General features: G+C 43.3%; 1 protein-coding gene across 1 annotated transcript in view; it reads left to right on the top strand.

Annotated features, from left to right (window-relative positions):
* Positions 1–22,500, top strand: part of LOC147028296 (collagen alpha-3(VI) chain-like) — a 299,418-nt gene that overhangs the window by 245,801 nt on the left and 31,117 nt on the right. Inside the window, exons 35-39 of the mRNA XM_085876545.1 lie at positions 1,911–2,056; positions 2,323–2,415; positions 4,988–5,041; positions 5,851–5,922; positions 7,132–7,158. Of these exons, the coding sequence (XP_085732671.1) occupies positions 1,911–2,056; positions 2,323–2,415; positions 4,988–5,041; positions 5,851–5,922; positions 7,132–7,158 (392 nt within the window). The remainder of the gene's footprint in view (positions 1–1,910; positions 2,057–2,322; positions 2,416–4,987; positions 5,042–5,850; positions 5,923–7,131; positions 7,159–22,500) is intronic.

Genomic DNA, 22,500 nt, shown 5'->3' with positions numbered 1-22,500 from the left:
AACTACACATGTACTTACAGAGATATCTCACCTGAGGGCCCTTTGTGGTGTAATGCGAATTTCCACAACCATAAACATATATATATATATATATATATATATATATATATATATATATATATATATATATATATATATATATATATATATATATAAACATATATATATATATATATATATAAACATATATATATATATATATATATATATATAAACATATATATATATATATATATATATATATATATATATATATATCCATCCATCCATGAGGACCAGACTCTGTGCAGAGCGTTGGTGCTGCCTGAGCAGTCTCCTTGGCTATTGGACACAATCCTGGACGGGTCGCCACTCCAACACAGGATACCAGCATGCTGGCTCTCATTTGCCGACCTCGGGAGGATGACAGGCAGAGTCAACCCCACCTGGTATTAATTGAACAGCTGAGTGGATTTGAACTCAGGACCCTCAGATCCCAATCCCACCACTCTCGCCATTAAGCCAACACTATGTAGGTGTAGGTGTAGGTGTCGGTGTAGGTGTCGCTGTAGGTGTAGGTGTGTTTTGTCCGTGTAATCTGTCCAGCTCTTCAAAGCTGCACAAGGACTTTATTTGATCGAAACAAACTGTAAATGGCATATGAGAGTGTTATTCCTCATTTTTTTTTAATGTCAATGTTGTTGTTAATGCTGTTGTTCGATCCACAATCCCCTGGGTTTCTTGATGAATTGTCATTTTCTGATGAGGCAACTTCTACATCAGTGGTAAAGTCAAACTCCACAATTACCGCACTTGGTTCCTAAACTACGGCGATTAAATATTTTACATATCACCTTGTACCAGCATATCACCTTGTATGCTCCCTGCACTATTCTTGGAATGTGCGATGGTTCTTCAATTATGTATTCCCAGTCAAGTAGATTGGAAGACGTAGACCAATTGCTTGGCCACCTCGTTCATTCCTTCAACCCATTGGACTATATTTTATGAGGCTATGTAAAACTGTTGTTACCTCATCAAAACTAAATTTTTGGATGAATTTATGGCTATAATCACAAATGAAATTCATCTAGTTTCTCAGCAGCAACTGCAGAATGTTTTCAACAACTTGGAAAATCAGATTGAATTTTATATTTCGAAAGATGGCATTTATGTTGAAGCCTAAAAATTTGAACTATATTGAATAAATACTTTTATGAATTATGCTTCCATCCCCCATTTATGATTGTTTCCATCAGTGTTCATCAAAAGTTATGAAAATTCTAAGTTTTACAAGGACTTTATTAACACCCTGTATACATGATGCATCCACTTTGCCCAGATCTCCCCTACCCGTCCTCATGATTTTTATACTTCTGGCATGAATGCATTCCCATGCTGATTGGGGAAATATGCACACCTTTCATCAAGGGGTTTCTATGAACTTTTATAACCTTGTAAATAGGGTTTCATCAACCTCATTTTATTTTCAAGTTTTGGAGAACAAAAAGTTCAAGCAATGCTTTCATTCCCCTTGTCCAGCAGAAATAATAGTTTCCATCGATGTTTTTGTCTTCTCGGTGTTGAAATGTGCAATTTTCGTTGAATTAAATTTTCAGTTTTATGTCAGCTTAAAATGGGTAAGTACATCTCGAGGCAGCTTATTTCAGCCCACTGCAGGATGAAGGCATCTCTCAACTCATGTTGAAGGTTTTTTGGCATGTTTACTGTGCTTGCCAAGTGTGGGTTGGTGAGAACCTCTTTCACAATGTCCGTATGATGGGATCAAAAGCCACAGCAGCCATTTGAGAAAGAAACAAGTCTTTAACAACTTGACCAAGCAGCCAACTGTGAAATATACACTGTATGGAAAAATACTCGATCATGCAATAGAATCGTAGACAAAATACCATGACTTCCTTCTCTCTCAGGAATCCATGCATTGATCATTGTTGAACTGGAAGGAATGACCATGCCAGGAGAGCTTTCCCAGCTTGAGTTTGGCCGAGGATTCAGATATCGCCGCCAACTCTCGATTGGCCAGCCAGATCTGGGGTTCCACCTCCTGGAAGATTTTGTAAGGATTGTCACCATTTGTATGCTCCAATCCATTAATCAAAAGCTGTGTAATCAGAAATCAGTGATTTGGTTCAACGGCAGGTATTAAGGTCTAATTATCTCATTTGTCAGTCACACAAACTATCTGTAGATGCAAAATCAATTGATTATGCACAACATCTACCTTACTGAAGCTATGACACTTTCTGTATGCCTTTCCTTGAATTTGTGTTTGTTTATTTGATGGAGACTTACTTCTTTTAAAATGCTATGTGTCTTTTTCAGAATAATGTCATGGAAAAACATTGCTGTGGAATTGCCTGTAAATGTTCAGGACTTATAGGAAGAAGAGGTCCTCCTGGAACCCAGGGTTCACCAGTAAGTGTTTAACTTTTTTTTGATTCGTCTCCTACTGGTTTCATCAGAGGGGACTATAGGTTTGCTCTCCATCCGTCTGTTCCTCTGTCTGTCCGTCCATCCATCCCACCTGTGGTTTTTCAGATTTTTTTTTTATCATGTACTTTAAGATATTCGACAGAAACTTGGTACATGGCTTTATTATGATAAGTTACGGAATAAGTTCGAGTTTCATGGTGTTTCATCACTTTTTCACAGAGTTCTCTTTTTGGACTTATACAATATCACGTTGGTAGGGGACATGTATTGCAAAATAATTCTCGCTCTTGTTAGCTCACCTGGAACATAGTTCTGGGGAGCTTATGGGATGGCGTGTCATCCGTCTGTCCGTCCGTCCATCCACAAATATTAACTTCTTCTCTGAAACCACACATGATTTTGAAGAAACTTTACCACAACGTTCGTCACTGTGTATGTACCAAAGTTTGTTGATGGCATTAAAAAAATCGGGCTCTAAGGGGGTCAACGGGGATTGCCCCCCAAAATAGGTATTTGACTTGGTCTCAGAAACTAGACATGCAATTCTAATGAAACTTGACCACAACCTTCATCACCCATGACATACCAAAGTTTGTTCACAGTATTTAAAAAAATAAGGGTCTGAGGGGGTTTATGTGCCCCCCCCCCAAGAGATATTTGAAAAGTTTCTTCTCAGAAACTACACCCATAATTTCAATGACAGTTGACCACAACCTTCATCACCCGTGATGTACCAAAGATTGTTCACACGATTAAACAAACAGGGGTCTAAGGGTGTCTCCGGGGGGGGGTAGGGGTTGAGGGGTTGCCCCCAAAAGAGGTATTTGCTTTCTTCTTAGATAATGTACGAAAGTTTTTTCACACCATGAAAAAAAATTGGGGTCTAAGGGATTCTATGTGGGGTTGCTTCCTGAAACATGTATTTGCTCTCTTCTCTGAAACCACACTCACAATTTCGATGAAACTCTGACTACAACCTTCATCGCCCGTGATGTACCAAAGTTTGTTGACGGCATTAAAAACAAAGCATCCATGGGTATTTACTTTCTTCTCCGTTACATATTTTGTGGGTCATCCATGCCTACCAGTGGTTCCCTGGTTATCTTATCCAGCCGCTACCAGGTGAGCGCCCAGGGGTATTGCCCCTATTATTTTTTGTTTTTGTTAACAGCTGTCATACTATAGTTACCTGATTGTTGAAAATTTAATTGCAGTATGTAGGTAGTTTGTTTCCCAAACAGCACCCAGCTCTTTCTCATGTCTCATCCTCACAAATCATTTTTTACTCCTGTTGTTTTGTACTTACTCGACTGTGAAGCCCATTGCAATATAGATTCTAACATATGGAAAACATCTTAATTCTACTCGTAATTCTCCACAAGACACAAACATTTTCCGAGGAGTACGATGTGTGTGGAGCTCTTGCCTACAACCACAGGCTTTTGTCCACCCGTTATGCTTGTGCTCCAATTGGCAGGTTTTGTACATTCTCCATTTAATAACACAGTCTGCCACTGGCTCATGGGTAGTATGTGGGGAAGGGAAAACTGGAAAGAATATAGTGTTCTATGTCCTTAGCCTTGGGTCTTCCAGGTACCTTCCAAATCTTATTTATTTTGGCTCCTTTCATTGGACCTACATATTATGATACAAATATTTTCTTTATGATCCATGCATTAACTAACAATTTTCATAGTTCCAAATGGAATGTATAATAACTTTTTCATCGAAAAGTACATTTAAATGACCCATTCTTCGAAGTTATTACCTGCACCACCAAAGGTGGATGGAGGTTATGTTTTCACCACTACCTATCTCTGTTTGTCTGTCTGTTTGTTTGTCTAGGAACAGGATATCTCAAAAAGCTGTGGACGGATTCTGACGAAATTTGGTGGAGAGGTTGGGTGTGTGACAGCGACACAATATTTGATTTTGATGAAAATCCAGATCTGGATATGACAATTTTTTAAATGATTCTTCACACCAACGCACCAGGCCTGCTGAATTGTATTCATTACCTCTGCCACCAAAGTTTGAAGGAGGTTATGTTTTCACCTCTTTCTGTTTGTCTGTTTGTAACTTGGTGCAAAAATGTTTTTTGCCAAGTATGTTGGTCTTTTGCGTTTGTCTGTCTGTCACACGATTTTTGGCCACAGTTTTCAAGCAATCGTTCTGAAATTTTTTGTGTATATAGTTGACCAGCCAAGAACAGTAACGCTTAATTTTGGTGAGGATCCAAATCCGGATCCAGATCTGAGAATTTCAAGTGATTCTTCACCATTGAGAGATCGGACCAAAAACGATACACAGCGCAATATCTCAAAAGGTTATGGACAGATTCAGACGAAACTTGGTGGACAGGTGGTTGAGTGTGTGACGAGGCCAAATCGATTCGATTTTGATGAAGATCCAGATACAAGAATTTGAATTATTTTTTTTAAAGTGATTCTTCATCAATGAGGGTTTTAAATTGTCTGATAAAGTTTATATTGTTTCAGTTCCCAATTAACAAGTTTGGTGAGACCTTTAATCTGTACATATTTCTATTGCCTAGGGCCATACCGGAGATCCAGGATATCAGGGACATCCCGGTGAAGAAGGTGGTGTGGTGAGTATCATATCACTGGTTAACCTTTGCACAGATACTGTACTTTTAATTGAAAAAGGTTTGACGTCGCGATTGTTTTGGTACTGTACTTATTTCACCGATTTATCAGCAACCGAAAGCCATCCAGTCGCTTGTTCAAATGATCCCCATATGTCCTGGACCTTTGCCAGAATGTGTGCTTCTCCTCTTTAATCTGCCTGCCATGAGGCCTTCACCCAGCCAGTTTCTCCTGCCATCACAAATATACACCACATTACGCCAGTGGCTGTGCAACCGCAGTAGCAAAACTTTAGCATCAAATGCTAATGGTTGAAATACTCTACCTTTTCAAATCGTCGTTAGTCCAACACAGTGGTTGAATAAGTGAGATGCAATAGCGTTTAATGAAATATTTTCAAGGAAAAACCTTATTATGTGCACTGACAGTTTTACTGTTTATTGCCAAAGAAGTTTGAATTGAAATGGAGCAAATTATGATGAATTGTATAATATTCAAAGCAAGGTTTACTACCAGACACAGAATTAACCATTCAGTTCAAGATGAAATTAATCAAACGATTAAAATCCTTGCAATGGAAATCATTCACATAGGTTGCACAAAACTTCCCCGAATTGACATCTCATCAAAAACTTTTGCGTATTGGCATCATGACCCATTAAATATTCATGAGAAAATCTATCCAAGATAACTTTTCAAATATATTGCCTTTGTTATTAATTTCATGTTGGTAGGTAACCTTGCAAGGACATCCTTCATCAGTATCACAGAAAGATGTACAGTCATGTATTTCTTGTTTGTCCACTTTCAGGGTGGACGAGGTCCTGTTGGCCTGAACGGCACACGGGGGTTACAAGGATGTCGTGGTAATTCCGGAATGAAGGTAATGATGGGCATTCGGGTTGAGGAATCTAGCATGATTGATGTGGAATGTTATTTATTTTCCCCGACACTTTTTGAAAAAATATGGGGGACTATTGTAATCAGCTCCATCTGTCTCTCTGTTTTTCCGTCCATCCGCTTGTCCATCCGTCACACTATCTCCTCCTAAACGGTTGTGCAGAAATTCACCAAGCTTGGAAGTTATGATCACCATTTGGCAAGAAGGTGCAAGAGCAATATCATTTTGGGCCTGCCCCTTGGGGTGGGGAACAAAGGTCAAATGTAAAAAAAATGAAATCACAGGCACATTTTGAAACATTTGTATATGCAATCAACAATGGGGAATCATAAAATATGTAACTTTTAAAAAGTTGACCCCAGTTCGTGCCCCAGAGGGTGGGGACTTGGTGCCATAGGGTTCAAAACAGGAAAAAAAATTTCACTCAATATTTAATATTGGGTAATTTATAGTGGTACTTTTTGCCATCTTTCAACTTTGCTTTAAGTGGGAAGCATGGGGCTTTGCAATGGTGCTCCTTTGATTTTGTTCTAGTGTGCTTTTGTAATGATTAGTGTTCTCGTCATTTTTGACTTCTGTTAATAATAATTTGAGTTCTCGTCACTTTTCCTCATTTTCCGATGTTGGTTGAATTTGGCATACCTCTTTCAACAAATTTGGTGAAAAAATTTGTCCTATTACAATGTCAAGTTTCACATATTTACTTGATATTATTGCTCTTATGATGAATTTTGATGTAAATTTGACATCGATTTTGTGATTGAGCATTCTAAGCTTATTTTGCATCTTCGTTCTAGTTTAATTATGTGAGCTTGCATAGTAACTAATTATGTGCACGTTGATGGGATTGGGTATGTGGAATTCGATGTTGGGGTTAAATCTTATCCACATGCATTGATTGATGGAAAAAACAACAACATCGAAGTAATGTTTATGATGGTGCATTCATTTATCACTGTCAAATACCTTGTTCTTAGAGACTGCATTTACTCGTAAGTGCTTCCACATAAGTCACATTCTGTGTGAATCCACAGGGTGTTTTCATACATTTTGATCGCAAACAGTTTTTCACATGGTGGAATAATCAGTAATGAGGAGGAGTTTTGTTTTAATTTTTTTTTATAACGCATCCAGATGTTAACGAAGTATGCTGATGACATTTCGATTTGGTAATATGGTGTTCTCTTACAGGGTGCAAGAGGTCTTCCTGGAGGAATGGTGAGTTTAATGCACATTAATGGTCGTGTTCCTTGGGGCACTGTAGATGGACACCAACCTGATTTTCACTCGCACTGTTAGCGTGAGCAGCTATGTCCAAGCACATCTGCCACACACGTGTGACTTCAAAGCCTGAGATGCAAAGGCCTTTGGAAATATTTTGTACACGCACGTAATGCACGGACTCACACGATTCCTCACTCCAAAATTATTAACCGGTGATTCATTTTGTCCACAGTGGAAATGTTAGAGGGAAGAATGAATACTTTCACTATATTGTTCTGAAATAATGTCATTCAATGCATTTGTTGTTTTATTATTTTGAAACCAAATGAATTGTATTGCAGACCATTTCAAAAGGACAGTTTGACCGAATATTTTTACACATTTCAAAAGCGTGTTCTTCCCCCCAAAAATTAATGAGTTGTAAAATTATCACAAACAAATCTGACCTCTTGTTGATGAGAAATGCCCTTCCATGTCTGCATTTGTGATTTGCGCTCCTGATGCTCAAACCATCATTTTCTCTGAAAACTGAACATATAACTACTGTACACAGTAGTCTGAATCTGGAACCATCATGATGTTTTGTTGGTTCATTATAAGTTTTTTTTTTCTGCTATGACTAAGGCTCATGGAACGGTATCATGGATCATGGAAAAATCGACACAATATGTGGGATGTGAAGCTAAGATCCCAGCATTATGAGTCTTCAAATGGCAACAACTTATTTGCATTTCTGACGAGCATGTTCCAGGCAAAATTTTCAATAAAATAGCACTGGGGTAATTTAATAGTTTACTCAGTTCTTAAATATATTAATATAGGCATTGTTATTGATTTTATGAATATTACCCAAAATATCATTCCATCCAGCACATGCTCTTGAACAAATGAGTCATTTCACACTCCAACCTGGTATCAATTACAATGTGTTATGCATAACTTGCATACACAATAGAGAAAGAAACTGTTTCAAGCTCCTTTGAATGACTGGTGGAAAGAGACGGTAAATGGAATCCAGTCCTGGCAAAGGCTATTCAAAATAATGCCAAGACAGAAGTTTGAAATGGAATATGAGTCTCTGCAAAGGCCAATGCTTGTCTGTTTCAGCGGACGAGATAAACAATCAATTTTTTTTATCAACTAGAAGTTGATAGAGTTTGTATACAAGACTTGAAACGTCAGCCCGACTTCTTTTCCCATGGTGGCAAATGTACTATTGTCCACTTTCACTGATGGAATCCAGAAGTTTTGCATGACCGAGCAAACTTGTGAAAGAAGATTTAATGTCTAATGTTTCAATGGCATCATGTTTATCCTTTTTTTCTTTCTTTTTTTTCACTTGTAAAGATTACACAATTGTTACGTCACGAGGCATTACTAAGGAAATTAACTTGTTTTGAAAGAACCTGCCAGCAAAATAAGGAAAACCACCTTTCAACAAGCAGGTTGCAGCTCCCTAGTTGATGGCTAATCGGTCGAGGAAAGGAACAAAAGAGAAAATGAAAAAGTCGGGACTGAATTTTCATTTTAAATGTAAGGAACAGTGAGGAATGGTATTTATTGATATGAATGAAGTTGATTGTTCATTTGCAGCTTTAGTTTCTCTAACTTTCCTTGTACTTACAAAATTTCTGCTGCCATGATGTTCTTTTGACCTCATGATATGGTCGAGATTGAAGCACATGATAGGACAATCCTTTGTTATTTGAGTATGAACAGAATGCAAGGAAGAAGGTAAGCTAAGATATCAATCTTTCGAAAATGTTACATTGCATCTGATTACTGTAATATTTTTCAGAAATCTATACTCATGGAGGAGTGAAATGACAGAGGATGCCAGGTGGCAGGGAAGCGTGGAGAAATGAGGACGAATACTTTGCACATGAGGGGATGAGTGGCAGAAAGGAAAGAGGTGGAAAAGGGGTCAGGGAGAGGAGAAAAGGACAGTGAAGGGCATGAGAGAGAGAGCATAAGTTGATGATGGGTAGATTGCTTGAAAGGCTGGGTGGAGAGGCAAGAGACAACAGATACAAGGAATGGGAACAGAAGGAAGGTTAAATTGAGTGGTTCGTGTCGAATTAGAGGGGGGGATAACGAGGTGTGGGATTCTGGAAGAATAAGTGTGATCTGGGTTGGCTGGTGGAGTACAATGGAATGAGAGGGTGGTAGGAGTGAGGCAAGAAGTGAGTCAATAAAAAATTTAGAATCCACAAACCTTCCTGTGATGGGTGAGAACTAGATCTGAGAATTTGGCATCCTGTCTCGATGTGCAAAAAACATGGAGAGCCTTGAACTCATTTGTCTCCAGGGGAGGAATGTGAAAAGCAGCCACACCAGTCCTGAGTGAGAACCCATGTTTGATGATACTTGGATAAAGGTTTTATACCCTGCAATGTGCTCTGAGTGACTCAGAATGGATTTATGCTCTGTAAAGAACAGTGGTATTGACCTTGCCTGAGAACCTAGTATGACAATGTCGTCCATGTTTGTGTGTTTGTGCATTTGTTTTGTCACGATACTCCTCCTACAGTTCATGGCCAATTACATTCAGACTTGCTACAGAGGATCAGCATGACCCCAATTCGTGTAGAGCGGTGTTTTTACCCCTCAGCCCGAATTGGGCTAAGGGGTATTGTCATCACAGGCATTGTCCGGGCGTCTGTCAACTTTTGGTTTCCGTCAATTTCGAGGAGAACGCCTTGTCTGATTAAATCCATTTTGCAGGGTGTGTTGGGGTTGAGTAGAGGAAGGTTCCTTTCGAAAATGGGCGTGCTGCGATTTTCAAAGTGGCCTCATTGGCAGCCATCTTGAAATTGGTTTCCGTCAATTTCAAGGAGAACACCTTGTCTGATTAAATCCATTTTTGCAGGGTATGTGGGGTTGAGTAGAGGAAGGTTCCTTTCGAAAATGGGCGTGCTGCGATTTTCAATATGTCCTCCATGGCAGCCATCTTGTCGTCACAGGTGGTGTCCGGGCGTGTCAACTTTTGGTTTCCGTCAATTTCGAGGAGAACGCCTTGTCCGATTAAATCCATGTTGCAGGGTATGTTGGGGTTGAGTAGAGGAAGGTTCCTTTCGAAAATGGGCGCGCTGCGATTTTCAATGTGGCCTCCATGGCAGCCATCTTGAAATTGGTTTCCGTCGATTTCGAGGAGAACGCCTTGTCCAATTAAATCAATTTATGCAGTGTGTGTTGGAGCTGGGTAGAGGAAGGTTCATTTCAAAAATGGCCGTGCTGCGATTTTCAATGTATCCTCCATGGCAGCCATGTTGAAATTGGTTTCCGTCGATTTCGAGGAGAACGCCTTGTCCAATTAAATCCATTTTTGCAGTGTGTGCTGGGGCTGGGTCGAGGAAGGTTCCTTTCGATAATGAGCTCAATTTGATTCTCGGCTTGGCCAACAGGGGGCCAAAACTGAAAACCTAGAAGTGGCTATTTCTCCTGAACAAATGGCTGGATCATCGCCAAATTATTATCACAGGTATATCTGATGAGGATACATGATATATCACCCGGGTTTTTGATTTGACCTACTTTACAAGGTCACAGAGGTCAAAGTTCATACTTTGGTGTTCGGGTGTCCGTCAACTTTTGGTTTCCGTCAATTTCGAGGAGAATGCCTTGTCCGATTTATCCATTTTTGCAGGCTATGTTGGGGTTGAGTAGAGGAAGGTTCCTTTCGAAAATGGGCGCGCTGCGATTTTCAATGTGGCCTCCATGGCAGCCATCTTGAAATTGGTTTCCGTCGATTTCGACGAGAATGCCTTGTCCGTGTAAATCCATTTTTGCAGGGTGTGTTGGGGTTGAGTAGAGGAAGGTTCCTTTCGAAAATGGGGGCTGCGATTTTCAGTGTGGCCGCCACGGCAGTCGTCTTGAAATTGGTTTTCGTCAATTTAGAGAACGGCTTGGCTTGTCTGATTAAATGCATTTTTGCAGTGTGTGTTGGAGTTGAGTAGAGGAAGGTTCCTTTCGAAAATGGGCGCGCTGCGATTTTCAATAGCCGCCACAGTAGCCATCTTGAAGTCTAATTGATTTTCGATATGACGTCCCACATGCTCTAACTGACTGCATCATCGTGATATCACTGCTTCCTTTTACAATGCATGGGCTGAGGGGTTACGCCCGCTTTGCGGAGCTATTTTTATCTTTGCCGGTGGTCTTGGGTGTGGGGGGGAGGGTGGGTGAGTGTGCGGACGCATATTCTCCATGTAAATGTGTATCATATAGCACTGCCTCCAGGTGGGGAGGGGATTAAAAGTCTCCACCATTTACAGATTTAAAGTAGTCCTGTCCCCACTTTTTCTGGTGCAATGAGGTGTTTTGAATTATAAGCAGAAGGAATGTTTTTGCTTCATGCAAGTAACCCAGGTTATTATTATTATTGTTATTGTTGTTATTATTATTATTATTATTATTATTATTATTATTATTATTTTGCCTCTGCAGAACTGTCACTTGCCTCAAAGATCACCCATATGATGGGTACTCTGCTATTGTAGTGTAAAATAGCCTGGACAGAAACCATACTGACCCAGAAGTGAAACAGTTGGAGAAGATATAATGCCTTGGTTCTGCAGCAATAATATTTTCCATCACTTTCGTTATGATGCCGAGGGTAGGGGAGGGTCGGGGGGAGGGTGTCTGGGGGAGGGGGGGTCCCTCTGCTCTGTAGGTGTGTGGAGCAGATTTGAAATCTTCGCTCGTATGCAGCATTAGGCTGCGGGATAGCATCATTGGCTGAGGGCACAGCTGTGCTGCTGATGTAAGGCTGATTATAGCTGATTATGGCAGTAATTTGGAATTTGGCCATGGTGTTGGCAATAGTTCGCCTACTCTTCGCAAGGACACTATGGGATCTTAAACATTCACCAACGAATGCTGATAGACAGGACACCCATTTAACGTCCATCCAAAAGACACAGTACACACATTGATGAATCACCCTCCGTGTGAAACACTGGGATGACAGTTTGTAGCTGGGTCAGGATTCAAACCCAGGCTGGACAGATTTGAGGTGAGTGTGCATACTGTTAGCCCAGATTTGTAATGATTCTTGTGTATTGGGATGACATTCATAATTTTCCAAGATAAATACAGGAGATCATTTGAGAAAGATCTGGAGAGGAATAAAACAGGAGGGGAGGATAGAGCTGAATCACACTTTACGATTACAGTGGCTTGAGGATTACAGTAACGCTGCAGAAGGCACCAGTTGCAGAGGAGGTGTGAAGATTGCTGAGCAAAGTCTCAACCTTTGTGGGAGATGTATGAGTGTGCTGTAGAGAGCAGTCTGTTGTGAAGAAAAGGATGGGAAGGGGAAAAGAGGAATTTGGAGACCTTGGCCTTTTCATTAAAAATTGTGCAGAGATATTCAGCTTTTCCTAAACATTGTCCAACAAGATTCCATCCTTAAGTAGTAAAGGAACAGAAGACGAATGTGTAGCAGGGAGAAACTTCATCAGAGACTTTGGAGGTTTGTACATGCTTTGAGCAGATTGTGTGCAGATGAGCATGAGGAATTGGGTTTTGGCTCATCGAAGTGCTGATACACACTGCTTGCGGGCTGTACAGAAGGACTTTCCTAAGGTTTCCATCAGTCGGATTTGCCCTCCAGGTGAGAATGTAAGAAGCTTTTTCACATTTACTATGCCTCATTGTACCATGGTAGAGATGTTGAGTAACATAGTTGGAGGGGTCATCTCTTATTAAATGGAGAAGCATCCATCTGTGTTTCCATCCGTCCAACACGCTTTATTCTAAAGGGTTCCTGCAGTCACACAATAATAGCCAGAGTTGGTGTCAAAGCCACCCAATGCTCGCCTGTTTATACATTTATCGTTTTTAAAAGACGAGTGTAATAATTAATATTTTTTATAAAGCATTGCAGTGAAGTATAATTATAAAGCAATAGATGTATTTGAATATTGTAATCAGTAACAAGAGCGCAAATGAGCACAATATACGCCCTAACAAGAAGGTATATACAGAATTGTGCTACTACATGGAAAACAGCATCCTGGTTGCCATGGCAACCACCTTAGATGACGAACGTATGTCGCTACACACCGTATCCACAGTCTGTACCTATGTACCAAATATGAAACGTGAAAGTTGAAAACTTTGGGAGTTAGAGTGCAGACAGGAACGGATGGAAAACAGCATCCTGGTTGCCATGGCAACCACTTTAGATGACGAACGTATGTCGCAACACACCGTCTCCACAATCTGTACCTATGTACCAAATATGAAACGTGAAAGTTGAAAACTTTGGGAGTTAGAGTGGGGACAGGAACGGACGGAAACAGCATCCTGGTTGCCATGCAACCACTTTAGATGACGAACGTATGTTGCGACACACCGTCTCCACAGTCTGTACCTATGTACCAAATATGAAACATGAAAGTTGAAAACTTTGGGAGTTAGAGTGTGGACAGGAACGGATGGAAAACAGCATCCCGGTTGCCATGGCAACCACTTTAGATGACGAACGTATGTCGCAACACACCGTCTCCACAATCTGTACCTATGTACCAAATATGAAACGTGAAAGTTGAAAACTTTGGGAGTTAGAGTGCGGACAGGAACGGATGGAAAACAGCATCCCGGTTGCCATGGCAACCACTTTAGATGACGAAGGTATGTCGTGACACAACGGCTCCACAGTCTGTACCTATGTACCAAATATGAAATGTGAAAGTTGAAAACTTTGGGAGTTAGAGTGCAGATAGGAATGGACGGACAGACAGACAGACAGACAGACGGACGGACGACTGGTATCACATAATATGCCCCGATGTATATATATATATATATATATATATATATATATATATATATATATATATATATATATATATACATATATCGGGCGTATAAAAAATAGTGTGGGAGATAAAAACATTAGAAAAGAAACTAGAGGGGGAGCACTCGGTAGAGTGCAAAACCTCCGCCGCCAATACTGCTGGGTCACTCAAGTGAACCTTATATCTTATTCATTAAATATGATGTCAACAGTGCTGACAGAGTTATAGTTCTTTTCTCCAACATTTTTTTTTGGGGGGAGGGGTTGGAAATCACTTAAAACATGTAGAAATGCAAAAAAAGAAATCGAAATTTTGTTGAAAAAAAAGTTGCAAAAAAATTTTTTTCTCTAAATTTTTTTTTGGTGGGGGGGGTGGAAATCACTTAAAACATGTAGAAATGCAAAAAAAAATTTTTTTCTCTAACAATTTTTTTTTTTGGGGGGGGACCAAGTCCACAATCGAATGGCATGATCCTTGGACCATACCTAACCCCCCCCCCCCCACCCCACCAAGTTTCGTCGAAATCCGTCGAGGAGTTTTTCCGTAATATTGTTCACAAACAAACAAACAAACAAACAGAAAGGGGTGAAAACAGTAACCTCCGATCTTCGATGGCGGAGGTTAAAAATAACTTGCATCAAAAAATTTTCACGCTGATGCACATGCCGGGGGTATCGCTATAGCTCTCTGTTCTTCGAACAGGTGAGCTAAAAATGGAACCCTTGAAAAGCTAATAATTGATTTACTTTGTAGGAAAGCAAACAATCGATTGACTTGGAACAAAAATTTGTGTCCGTTTAATCATCAAAATTCCTTTTTTAATAGCCCATCATTCAGGGAAGAAAAAATATTGCCTGGAACTTCAATGTAGAAATTCCAATGGTGTGACAGCAGGAAGCATTTGGAATAAAGCATGACTGATATGGAAGGAGCACACAAAATTACATGTTGTAATACTGCTTGAAGCAATCGAAAAATATATAATAGTACACGGAATGAATAAACAAACAAGGAGGAAGGATTGTTTGGAGGAAGAATTGAATGGAGGAAGAACATGGCAGGCAAGATAGGAGGTTCAACATGATTATATCAGTGAAGGAATCACTGCCATTTGGTGAGATGTTTGTTACGGCCACGGGTACCGAATGTATTATGAGGGGGTTTAATCCCCGGTTGTCCTCGGAAGAGCCGGACCTGGGGCCACAGCTCACAATGAACTTTGTGGTACGGTGGGTTGCTTTAGAACCACAAATGCCATTCAGTTAATCATAAGTTCCAGTGTCCACCGTCGAATTATGCCGTTTAACTAGAGGTCACGTGGTTTCCTGAACGGGGAGCGTGCCCTCTGCAAAGCACCAGTCTTATCTTGATTAGATCTTAATTAGGGCTGCGGAGCATTTTAACCGCTTGTGTATGCCAACTATGGCAGGTCAATTTGTGTGGTAATTACCTCCCAGTATATCGAGGTTCGGACAATGCTGGATCAATGGAAGGAAAGGACAAGCACAGACAGGTTGGAACATCAACAAAGTAATTTATTAATGAGAATGTAAATAAATAAAAGAACTTTTTATTTATGTGTGGTAAAAATTAGTAAATTCAAATCAATCAAAATAATTGCAGGCAAATAAAGAGTCAGGCCAAATCAATCAAAATGATCACAAGCAATTAAATAATTAATCAGGCAATAATTAATCAGGCAAATAAATAATCAGGCAATTAAAATTGATTAAATAATTAATTGATAGAAAAAGAGACAAATAGCAGATGCTTATCTGTATGCCTTACTTTACACTTAAACACAGACAAGGGTACCTTGCAGATCATTCGGGGGGGGGAGGGGGAGGGAGAATAGAAATCGTCTCGCTCACCAAATAGAAGTACATCAAATAAAAACATCCTGAAATATGTGAGCGTGCCTTGTCCGTTGCCAGCGCCCAGGAACCAGGGATGCCAAGAATCAGGTGCGCCAAGAGCAAGTCTCGAGCAGAAGGAGCATTATGGTCCGAGCGTCAAGTTTAGGTTTAGGTTTAACAAGTTTAGGTTACCAAAAACTGAAAAATAATGACTGGCAAAAATGGCTGACTGGCAGCCAACCAACAGTTTGGAGCTTTTATAAGCCTTGTGTTGGCATGGTGGTTAGGGTAGCGGCTTGGGATCCAAAAGGTCCTGAGTTCAAGCCCCGTTGGCCGCTTGAATTAATACACACCAGGAGTTTGACTCAACCTGTCATCCTTCCGAGGTCGGCGAAGTGAGTACCAGTGTACTGGGCCCCGTGTATGCCCCGGTTAGAATAGGTGTACCATATCCCTGTGTTGTAAGAGGCAACCAGGGTTGCATCAGGAAGAGCATCCGGCATAAAACTTGTGCCAAATCATAATGCAGATCATAACGGATGATCCGCTGTGGCGACCCCTAACGGGAGCAGCGGAAAGAAGATGTGTATATATGTATGTATGTATATGTATATATATATATATATATATATATATATATATATATATATATATATATATATATATATATATATATATATATATATATATATATTGTTACGGCTGTGGAAATTCGCAACCACCATTGAGGGCCCGTAGGTGAGATATCTCTAAGTACATGTGTAGTTAGCCCCAAACCCGTTGTATAGAGGGAATTTATGTGATTCATTCGGGCTGCGACGCTTTGAGATAGCCATTTTTCTGTTCTATCTTTATTTTGAACCAACCACGTCTCAAACGCCATCACACAACAACCACCACGCCAGCCATCGTCACCAATTGCAACCATGCTCCAACCCTCAGACAACAACAACAACACCAACAGCCATGACCTTTACCTTCACAACTCGATCTCACATCATCGCATCACCGCCATTCCCAAATGGCACCATAACCATCAAACCACCACCGAAAACCCTCCACCACCTTCACCTCTCTCCTTCTACGGCCATTCCCGCACCACCTGTGAACACTGAGCGTCGGGCTGTCTTGGGCCCGTTCAGCGATACACACCGAGCCGTGAGCGCAAATAGTGGCCTTTCCGAGGAAAATTCGGATCAAGAACGCTACACGCCCACTTCTCCTCCATCCAATTAGCAAGCGCGGAGCGGCTTGGCCCCGCCTCCAGGCGCGTCTGTGTGACATCGATATATGCAAATTCTAGGATCAGGGGAGGTTCACGCCCACTTTTCCTCCGTCCAATTGGCGAGCGTGGCTCCGCCCCCGAGGTCATCCTGATCCGGATATTTGCATATTGTTTTCTCCTGCCGGCCTATAAAACGGCAAGCGCAAGGCGAATCAGGGCAGAGTGAGTCAGTTTTGGTTGGAGAGTGGAAGAGAGCGGGGGGGAAGTAAGTCGAGTCGGGTGGCAAAGTCAGAGTGTCATCGAGTTGGGTTCTGGAATCAGCTGAGAAGAGTTGCGGGAAGAGGCCATGGAGCTCGGGTCCGAGGCGAGAAGGACGGCGGTCGGCGACGAGGTCACGGTGTGGGATCGCTCGTCGCGGTGTGGGATCGCTCGTCGCGGTGTGGGATCGCTCGTCGCGGTGTGGGATCGCTTGTCGCGGGACCCAAGCCAGCCAGCCATTCTCCCTCCCCCAGGGCATCAACAATTCCCTCTTTCCCCCACGCTGAGATAGTGCAACAAGGGGGCCCCGTTCCCACCTCACTCCAAACGTCGTGCCAACGAAACCCGCCAAGGAGCACGGAGTCGGGGCACAGCCACGCCGCCACATCTGCAGCTCGTCCGCCAACGCGGCACGAGGACGCGGGTAGGACACCCCCGGTCTCGCGGGCCTGGCCGCTCCTTCAGGTCACGCGCACATATTGGCCTACAGGCCCGTCTGCCCCCTTGTCTATGAGGGTGGCTTCTTTCCTTTGCTTTTGAGTTAATGTGTGTTGGCGCCGTCTGTAAAGTAGAACTGTATTAGTGTTGCCGTGTGTGCGTGTAGTCAGTAGTAACTCAGCCTCGTTGTTGCTTTTGTTTTTGTTGCTATATGTGCATTTTGACTGTTTGGCTGTATATGTGTGCTTCCCGTGTGCCGGGAAATAAATGTGCTTTGTGTGAACTGTTTTCCTGTTTCGCTTTGTCTTTTCTTCATTGACCCTCCATCCTGCTTCACGTAAAGGGTTCGTAGTGGGCTTAATACACCCGGTAATTAATCGGAACCGTCGAGGCCGACGATAACACCGCTCGGTTATCACTGTAGCACAGAACGGACCGCTTAAGCGGTTCGTGTCCGGAGTCGACCTGCGGCGAGGTACGATCGCCGGTTTACCATCCGCGTGGGTACTTTGGTAGGTCGAGTTTGGTGAACAACCCTATCCTACGCGGGTGGCCGATTGGCACGATTGTGGTGAGGTCGAAAGGCCCACCCGTGATCAGCTCCGGGCGATAGTTCCCGGAGGGTCACGACTGAATTGTCCGTCCGGTGGGCGACGCGGTCGCGATTCGAGTGACGCGGCCGTTCGCACGCTGGCGGGCGCGAATTCGCAAATATATATATATATATATATATATATATATATATATATATATATATATATATATATATATATATATATATATATATACATATATATATATACATATATATATACATATATATATATATATACATATATATATATATATATATACATATATACATATATATATATATATATATATATATACATATATATATATATATATATATATATATATATATATATATATATATATATATATATATATATATATATATATATATATATATATATATATATATATACATATATATATATATATATATATATATATATATATATATATATATATATATATATATATATATTGTTACGGTTGTCGAAATTCGCAAACCACCATTCAGGTCCCGTAGGTGAGATATCTCTGTAAGTACATGTGTAGTTAGCCCCAAACCCGTTGTTTAGAGGGAATAAATGTGATTCATTCGGGCTGCGACGCTTTGAGATAGTCGTTTTTCTGTTCTATCTTTATTTTGAACCGACCACGTCTCAACTGCCATCACACAACAACCACCAACCGCAACGCTGCTTCACAACAACAACAACAACAACGCCAACAGCCACGATCTTTACCTTCACAACTCGCTCCCGCAAACATCGCATCACCGCCATTCCAAAACGCACCATGGCCATAAACCACCACCATAAACCCTCCACCACCTTCAACTCCTTCTGCGGCCATTCCCGCACCACTTGTGAGCACCGAGCATCAGTCTGTCCTGGGCTCGTACGGGACGCGCACCGAACCGCGAGTGCAAAATGCGGCCTTTCCGAGGAGAATTCGGATCAGGAATGCTACACGCCCACTTCTGATCCGTTCAATCAGCAAGCGCGGGGCGGTTTGGCCCCGTCTCCAGGCGCGTCTGTGTGAAATGGAGATATGCAAATTCTAGGATCAGGGGAGATTCACGCCCCTTTTTCTCCGTCCAATGGGCGAGCGTGGCTCCACCCCGGAGCTCGTTGTGATCCAGAAATTTGCATATGGGTTTCCTGCCGGCCTATAAAGCGCCGAGCGCGGGGCGAATCTGGGTCGAGTCGGTCTCGGTCGAGTCGGTTTGGGTCGAGTCCGTCTCGGCAGAGTCGGTTTGGGCAGAGTCGGCCTCAGAAGAGCGGAGAGTGGTTTGGGCAGAGTCAGCCTCAGAAGAGCAGAGAGTGTTTTGGGCAGAGTCAGGTTGGAGTGCGGAGTGGAGTCGGGAGGCGAGGGCGTACAGGTGGTTTGCTGCAGTCGGCTGAAAAGAGTTGCGGGAAGAGGCAATGGAGCTCGGGTCCAAGGCGAGAAGGACGGCGGTTGGCGACGAGGTCACGGTGTGGGATCGCTCGTCACGGTGTGGGATCGCTCATCGCGGTGTGGGATCGCTCGTCGCGGTGTGGAATCGCTCGTCACGGGACCCAAGCAAGCCAGCTATCCTCTTTCCCCAGAGCATCAACAATTCCCCCCCCCCTTTTTCCCCCGCGCTGAGATAGTGCGAAAAGGGGGCCCCGTTCCCACCCCACTCCAAGCAGTGCCAACGAAACCCGCGAAGGAGCACGAAGTCGGGGCACCGCCGCGCTGCCACATTCGCGGCTCATCACAAAGACACAGGTAGGATCCACCCGGTCTCGCGGACCTGACCGCTCTTTCAGGTCCCGCGCAAATATTGGCCCACAGGCCCCGTCTGCCCCCTTGTCTTTGAGGGTGGCCCTTTTCTTTTGTTTCTGTGTAAACGTGTGTGTGTGGCACCAGTCTGGTGAAGTAAAACTGTGTAAGTGTTGCCGTGTGTACGCGTAGTCGGTTGTCGATCTGCATTGTTGTGTTTCTTTTGTTGCAATTGCTTTATGTGCATTCTGTTTAATTGTATATGTGTGCTCTCTGTGTGCCGCGGAATAAATGTGCATCATGTTGAACTGTTTCCCATTTCGCTTCGTCTTTTCTTGAATTGAATCTCCATCTCGCTTCACGTAAAGGGTTGGTAGTGGGCTTAATACGCCCGATAATTAATCGGAACCGTCGAGGCCGACGATAACACCCTCGGTTATCCCGATAGTACGGAACGGATCGCTTAAGTGGCCCGTGTCCGGAGTCGACCTGCGGCGAGGTGCGATCGCCCAGTCTACCCTCCGCGTGGGTACTTAGGTCGGTCGAGTTTGGCGAACAACCCTATCCTACGCGGGGGGCCGATTGGCACGATCGTGGTGAGGCCGAAAGGCCCACCCGTGACTAGCTCCCGGCGTTAGTCCGAGAGGGTCACGACAGAATTGTCCGTCCGGTGGGCGACGTGCCGCGATTCGAGTTACGTGGCCGTTCGCACGCCGGCGGGCGCGAATTCGCAACAATATATACATACATATATATATATATATATATATATATATATATATATATATATATATATATATATATATATATATATATTGTTACGAATTTCGGTCCGCCCGGCGTGCGATCGGCCGCGTAACTCTCATAGCAGCCGCGTCGCCCACCGGGACGGACAATTCAGTCGTGACCCTCCTGGAACTACCGCCAGGAGCCAGTCACGGGTGGGGGTTTAACCTCACCACAACCCAGTCCGCATTCTACCCGTGCAAAATAGGGTGAATCGCCTAATGTCGATATACTTAAGTACCCGCGCGGGTAGAGTACCGAGGAGTTGTACCACGCCGCAGGTCGGCTCCGGACATGAACCGCTTAAGCGGCTCGTTCCGTGCTAAGGGGATAACCGAGCGGAGTTATTGCCGACCTCGAAGGTTCAGATTACTTGCTGGGTGTCTAAACCCACTACCAATCCCTTCCGTGATGCAAGATGGCACTTTCAAATGAAGGAAAGGATGCAACGAAACGGGGCATAATTTAACAAGCACTTTATAATTTATTTATTTCACACATTATAACAAAATTTATTTCACACACACACAAGGCCAGCACGTATTCACAGCCATACAGTAAGAATGCACATATAACAGTCAAAGCAATGAAAGCAACGCAAAGCTACAACCGAATAAAGCAATGTACCAGCACTTATTCAGGTTTACTTAAAAGACTGTTGCCACACACACATTTACACAAAAAGCAAATAAAAGCCACCCTCATAGGCAAGGGGGCAGACAGGTCCGAGGACCAAATGTACGTGGGACCTGGGTGAGCGGCCAGGTCCACGAGACCGAAGGGGTCTTACCCGCGCCCTCGTGGCGTGATGGCGGGCTAGCCGCAATGTCAGCTTAACGTGCCTGACTCCGTGCCCCTGGCGTGGTCGTTGAGCTCCTTTAGGCATGCGTTGCTCAGGCACGTGTTGGTCGGTCGACACCACGGTTGAGGTGGGGAACGGACGGGGTTACCGCCGCTATCTCAGCGCAGATGGGGGAAATTGTTGATGCTCGGGGTGGAAAGAGGGGAATGGCGGACGCTCCGTCCCGCTTGCGGGGTCTTGGGACCGCACCAACTCCGGCGAACTCTCGCCCCTGAGCCCTCTTCCGCGTCCCTGCTTCACTTCGCGACTCGTCCCTCGACCTCAACTCCGAGCTCCGTCCCCTTCGCCGTCCAATCCCCGCAAACACACGACTCAGACTCCACGACCTCCGTCTTCACTCGACCAGCCAGCCCAACACACGCGAGTCGCCTTGTGCTCGCGTCTTTATAGACTGGGGGAGGAGCATGTATGTAAATTCGCGGATCAAAACGCGCTTGGAGGTGGGGCCACGCCACCCGACGTTCAGCCATTGGTCTGGTAAAAAGGGACATGAGCCTCTCTTGATCCGAATTTCCTCCGAAAAGGAATCCACATGCATCGTGCTTGGGGGCGGGGCCACACCACCTGACGCTTGCCCATTGGACGGAGGAAAAGGGGGCGTGAACCTCCCCTGATCCGATTTCCTCCCCTGTAAAGGCATCCATTTGAACTCGCGGCTCGACGCATTCGGCAACAATCACCGACGGACCCTGGACAGCACGACGTTCGGTGTTGACAGGTGGTGTGGTTGATGGTTGTGGAAGGAGAAAGGCAAAGGTGGTGGGGGGATTGCTGTGGTGGTTTGGCTGT

The sequence above is a fragment of the Eptatretus burgeri genome, chromosome 4, assembly GCF_056783735.1.
Source record: "Eptatretus burgeri isolate ZD-2024b chromosome 4, Ebu_testis_v1, whole genome shotgun sequence".
Taxonomy (NCBI): Eukaryota; Metazoa; Chordata; class Myxini; order Myxiniformes; family Myxinidae; genus Eptatretus; species Eptatretus burgeri.
Note: the sequence above shows the minus strand (reverse complement) of the source record. Positions and strands in the feature narration are given on the sequence as shown.